Here is a 6000-nt window from a genome sequence, read left to right on the forward strand (position 1 = left end):
CCCCTACCTGTCCCTCACGGCCAGATAAGCCCATGGATTTCAGGGTCAGAGCAGGCCTTGGTCTTCATGAAGAAGCTGTCAGCCACTCGCTTGACACACTATTTAGGGTTGTGGTGTGACCAGAAAGTAATGCACCTCGGCCTCTACACATGCCCAGCTTGCCCTCTCCTGAGGCCTTGCAGTCCCCTCAGCTGCATGTTTATAGGAGAGATGCCCAAGGCCATATGCTGGTCTCAGTGCATGACCTCAGGGGTGGTCAGAGGCTGAAGCTTTTCCAGCCTGAGTGCCCAGAACCCAGGCTCTGAGAAGAGTCGGGGTACTAGGTGCACTGGATCCAGGGGCCACCATCACTCACCCCATGATGTGCTGGACATACGAGGGGTAGCGGAACTCCGTCTTACTGGCACCTTTCTTCCCCACATCTGCTCCTGTGGGCACACCCCTAGACAGTCAGCACCCCCAGGCGGGATATCTATGGTCACCCCAGTGGTGATTTAAATGCAGTGTCTGGGAAGGGTCTGAAAGGGCTTAAAGTAAATCAAGAAAAAAAGCAGGGGCAGCACATGACTGGCCTTTTATGTGGCTGGGGTGCAGGATGAACATGCTTGCCCGAGTGTACCACTGCCAGAGTGGGCCCTCTTTAGGGAGAGGGCAGGCGGCGGGGGGAGCCTTCCACCAGGGGGACACTGTTGGCCTTTTGAACTTCATACTCCATGAAGGAAACACCCATTTTACAGGAAGAAGTTTCGACCCCAGAAACGGAAAGCTGAAGTTTTTGGCACGGGACTCCCACCCCCCAACCCCAGCACTGTGCCTGCTCTTTTTATGGCACTTTATGTTCTTAAAGAACATAGGAAACTGAGGCCCAGATGGGCCAATCCGAGAGGCCTGAGCAGAGGCACAGGAAGCCTCCTGGGATCACCTACTGGGGGACCTGTGGCCGAGCCTCTGAGTGAGGTGGGAAGGGGAGCTTGCCCAGTGCCTGGGGCCCAGGACAGGGGCAGCCCAGGGCCCCTTGCCCAGCCCCTCCTCCTCATACCTACCTGCTCTCTGGGCCTCCAAGAGGAAGGCATTGCCATAATCCCAAAAGAAGAATTTCTCTTTGGCCAGCCTGTTGATGGCTGAGACATGCCTCCTTAGGCTGCAACAAGCAGATGGGTCAGCCCTCCACTGTAAGGTTCTCAGAGCTTCCCTCCTCCCCACCCCCGCCGGCTGCAGCCCACCCCTAAGCTGGCTGCTGACTTCCAGTGCTGAGGCCTGGAGAGCCCCCAGCTCCTGGGGTCTGGCCATACTTCTTTACCACCCCCACCAAGCTACCTGCCTGGGAATGTTCTCTATTCTCTGTCATCTGTTTAAGCTCTCCACACCCCTCAAGGCCCAGCTGGCAGCTAAACAAGCATTGTTGGTCCCCAAGCCTGCCAGGCCCCGGGGAGACAGGCCCAGAGAGGGCAACACACGTTCCCTGGCATTGATTTGGTGTCAATGCAGTGAGTGTCAGAAGTGGCACCAGGCATTTGGCATGTGTCATTCCATTTTACCTCTGGCATTCCCATGAGCTATGTGTGTCATGACCCTCTGGCAGGAGGAGGCAGAGGCTCAGAAAGGTGAAGGTCCTGTCCCAGGCCACACTGCTTCACAGGTGGACTGCCCAGGCCAAACGCTCCTGCTGCCTTAGCCGGGCCTGCATTACCTTTCCTGGACCAGGCCCTTGAACGCAGCGGGGTCCGAGGCCATAAGGCTCTGGGCGTCGGTGAAGCTGAGCTGCACGGGGTAGTAGCCACCATTGAACGGGTTGTGGCAGGATGTCTGGTCAGACCCCAGGTCCACCAAGAGCTCCCCTGTTGTGTCCAATACATGGACCAGGCGCTCCCTGGGGAAGACATGGGGCAGTCAGTGCCGGGCAGCATGGCCTGGGGCTGAGTCTAGGGCAGCCTGGAGGGATTGCAACCCATTTCCCACCCTCACGTCCAGCAGCAAGGGCCTGAGTGGGATCTGCTTCCCATGGAGAGGACACTGGCAGGAAGGCTGCAGACCAGGCAGAGCTTGGGGGAGGATGTGAGCTGCCAAGGTGGGGTCTGTGCTGGGGTAGGGGGCTCACCTGGGGACCCCAAGGCTGTTAACTCCCACCCTACTCACCAAAGCTCCACCACATTGCCGTGATAACCAAGGCTGAGCACCTCCTTCTTTTTCCTTGCTTCCCTAGAGGAATACGAGAACAAAACAGATGGCCCCTCCACATGTGCCCACAGCTGACCCCCTGACTCCCCCCCACAGGGACACAGCGCTAACAACACACAGAAGACCCTGGGGGCACCGGAGCATCTGTGTGAGGGAGGGGCCTGTGAGGTCTGGGTCATGAGGGTATCCCCTTGGGGCCTTTTTTTCTGTTCAAGGCACAAAATAGTAAAGGGAAATCCCAGGCTCGAATGTCCCAGAGGAGGAAACTGAGGCAGCAGCTATGACGACTCTCGGGCCCTGGCTGCCAGAACTCTAACAGGCACCTGTAGAGAACCCACTCAAACTGGCCCTAAAGTTACAGGATTCACTAAAGACGACTCCCAAAATTACTTGGAAAATAGAAGGACGAGAAAAATTAAAGCATATTTGGGGGAATAAAAGATCCGAGTAGGCCTTGCTGAGGGCAGAGGCACCAAAACACAGCAGTGAGTGGACGTGTGGTGCAGGCCTGGGGGAGGCAGAACCCGCAGACATGCTGGGCTGCTTGGTGCCTCCTCTCTTGTAGGTGTGCAAGGGAGGGATGCAGGGAAGGACAAACAGGCCTATGCAGCTGAGGGGCCCACAGCATGACTTATTGAGGAAACAGGAGGGAATCCCAGCACAAAGCCCATCGGGGAACGTGTGCCCTGCAAGGATCACCCCATGCCCCCTGTGTCTGTCTCGCCTAGGCTGTGGGAGTGCTGCAGACATTCTGCACCAGGACCTTGTTCAACAGACTTGAGGGCGTGTGTGCATGGGGGGAGTATATGTGCCTGTGTGTGTCACGTGTGCGTTGTGTGTGCTCATGCTTAGCATGTATGCGTGTGTGTACGTGGGTGAGTGTGGGTGGGCATATGCTCAGAAGCCCAAGCGGCCTGAACGGGAGCAGGGTTTATATAGGCACAGCCCTTCAGAACCACACCATAATCTCTTTTATAGTTGCTGGGCAGCTATCTGAGAGTTTTCTATGGGATTCAATGTGGTCAAATTGGTATCTTAGATCTATGAAATGTATCCATTCTGGATAACAGGGATAGTTGGAAGTTCACCATATCATTTCTGAGGTTTTGTTTACATTCTCAGCCCTTGTGATCATAGCCAGGGTGGGCGCCACTGGGCTGATGTGTCTTCCCAAATTGAACTCTGTTCTTCACAGTAAATTGAGAGGATACTTCAAAAATGGCATCCACGCAGTGGCCCCTAGGAACCATGGAAATACCAAGAGAATGTCCAAAACTCATTAGAGCCAGGTGTCTGAGCAGCGAGGACGCAAGCTTGGGGCTGTCTACACAGTAACAGGCAGCAAGAGACAGGATGTTAAGACCAGCCAGGATGAGGGCCCTGGAAGTGGCGCCCACCTGCAGCCAGATGTCAGCCACACACTTCTAGGGCTCAGGGCTCAGGGCTCAGGGCTCAGGGCTCAGGCGTCTGAGCTGAGTGTGCAGCTGTACCTGAGTCTCTGGATGCAGTGGTCCAAACTGTCAGTCACTTCCATCAGCCAGCCTTGCTTGTGGCGCTTCTCAAGGGCAGCTTTATCCACCTGGGACCATGAGACTGGGGGTCACCCAGCTGCCAACAGGCACTGAGCATAGAGGTGACAGGCACTTTGGAGGAAGGAAGTGTACACTGCCCTAGGCACCCACAGTGAGATGGAGGAAGACTCTGTGGAGGTGAGGGTGGGCTGGAGGAGACAGGAAGAGGGATGCTCCAGGCCTGAACAGCCCTACAGGGAGGAAAGAAGGGAGGGAGGCGGCAAGGACCGAGACCAGGGGTGTAGACAGCTCACCTCTGCTATCACACCGATGCACCCCGTGATGACTGCGGCCTTAGCCTGAGCCCCACTCATTCCACCAAGTCCAGAGGTGACAAAGACCTTCCCAGCCAAGTCCTCGACGCCCAGGTACCGGCGAGCAGCATTCAACACGGTGAGCTGCAGAGAGGCGGCAGGGCCCTTGCTTCCCACGCCCCTCCTGCACCATTCCACACATCCCCACACCCCTGTGCCAGGCCTACCCACAGCCTGGCCTGGCCCCATTTCTCACCACAGTGCCATGGACGATTCCTTGCGGACCGATGTAGCAGTAGCTGCCTGCTGTCATCTGGCCGTACCTGACCATGGAGAGGAAAGCCAAGCCTGGATTAAGCCAGTGCCAGGCCCAGCTCCTCCCAGCCACCCCCATTAGGAGGTTTAAAATTCATTTTTAAGGGTGGCACCTGTGGCTCAAAGGAGTAGGGCGCCGGCCCCATATGCCCGAGGTGGAGGGTCAAACCCAGCCCCAGCCAAAAACTGGAAAAAAAATTAATTTTTAACTACCACCAAAAGCATTCATATGTTTTCCTTTCTAAAAAAAGAACATAATAAGGCTACAGTCCCCCTTTTCTGGTCTTCTCCGACCTCCCAGACATTTAACAGATTTTATTTTCTTAAAAACTGGTATAATTGGTAAAAATCACTTAGGAGACTCTTTGGCCACATGGACAACTAAACACAACCCAGCCTGTCATCCATGTTCCCAGGCCAGGCCCAGGCAACGGCACAGACAAGAATGTTCCAGCTACTGTATTTCCAGTGGCTGAAACCTGAAGCCTCAGATGAAGGTTGGTGGTCATCTCAGGTTGGTGGTCATCTCAACCTGAAACCTGAGATGACCACCAACAGGAGAAGAGGAGAATGATGGAGCCCCCCAAGGACAGATGCCAGCCGTGGGGCTGAGGAAGGAGCAGGGCACAAAGGACCCAAGACAATGGGCTTCATTTTGAGGAGCTGTCCCCCTGGAGGAAGGCTTGGGAACTGCAGGGAGGCAGGGGTGGGGCTGAGTGAGACCTGGTAGTGGCAGCATTAGGGTACTTGCTTGTTAGGGCCCATTGAGACAGATATTTCCGAGCTGTGCACTTTGCTGTAGTTAGTGAGACCTCGCTGAATGACACTCCAGGGTGTGGTTCTGCCCGGGGGTTACTGTTATTACTATTTACATAAATGCCCTCATTCTATAGGTATTATTTCTACAAATTGTTTTTCTCCCCACATGACACCTGTGAGGTCCTTTCTACATCAGCACACACAGACCCTGCTTGCTCCTTCTCAGGGCTTTACAGTATAGACATTCAAAGTATGGACTTCACAGGGCTTTACAGTATGGACTCATGGCTTCAAAGCCATGGACATTCTCTGCCCTCCTATGGGAAAGGGGGCTGGCTCTGATTGTGTCACGTGAACAGTGCTGTAGTGAGCGGCCTCCTGCTACCTCCTGCTACCTCCCACCGCCCGCAGGCCTCATCCTCCAGGGTAGAAACCAGGGAGGGTAACTACTAGGTCCTAGGAGAGCATGCTTGCTCTCATCACTTGGTATCTATCAGCCACTTTATGATGTGGTGATGTGCTAGGGAAGCGGGGCCATTTTGCTCTGCCTTCTGTGAGGACTAGGATACTCTCCAGGGCTTTCTGCCACTTATTTTTCTTCTTTGTAAATTTCAAATTCATCTGTCTTTTCCTCTGGGCTCCTGCCTTGTAGAGACTTTCCCTAACCCCTCCCCTCTTTTCTCCACTCTGGATTCTCACAGACGTGTGCCTAAATACCAAGCTTATCCTATAACACAAGCTAGGCCTTGACCACTCAGAACCTCTGTTTCTTCTTCTTAAAGATGGGGGTACATCCTCTCACCTTGAAAGATTGTGTGACTATTACACAGCATAAGACAGTAATACTAATATAATAAATCTCTACCCAGGAAGCCTGGTGAAACCTCCAGAACCTCCTACCCCCACCCACATACCCCCCCCCC

At 54.5% G+C, this 6000-nt stretch overlaps 1 protein-coding gene across 1 annotated transcript in view; it reads right to left on the reverse strand.

Annotated features, from left to right (window-relative positions):
• Nucleotides 1-6000, reverse strand: part of UROC1 (urocanate hydratase 1) — a 36138-nt gene that overhangs the window by 15339 nt on the left and 14799 nt on the right. The window contains exons 7-13 of the mRNA XM_003796182.3: nucleotides 4260-4326; nucleotides 4004-4147; nucleotides 3669-3757; nucleotides 2137-2199; nucleotides 1691-1870; nucleotides 1044-1141; nucleotides 356-428 (exon numbers count right to left, since the gene is read on the reverse strand). Of these exons, the coding sequence (XP_003796230.1) occupies nucleotides 356-428; nucleotides 1044-1141; nucleotides 1691-1870; nucleotides 2137-2199; nucleotides 3669-3757; nucleotides 4004-4147; nucleotides 4260-4326 (714 nt within the window). The remainder of the gene's footprint in view (nucleotides 1-355; nucleotides 429-1043; nucleotides 1142-1690; nucleotides 1871-2136; nucleotides 2200-3668; nucleotides 3758-4003; nucleotides 4148-4259; nucleotides 4327-6000) is intronic.

The sequence above is a fragment of the Otolemur garnettii genome, unplaced genomic scaffold (genome assembly GCF_000181295.1).
Source record: "Otolemur garnettii isolate 467f Iridium unplaced genomic scaffold, OtoGar3 scaffold00101, whole genome shotgun sequence".
In the NCBI taxonomy this organism is placed as follows: Eukaryota; Metazoa; Chordata; class Mammalia; order Primates; family Galagidae; genus Otolemur; species Otolemur garnettii.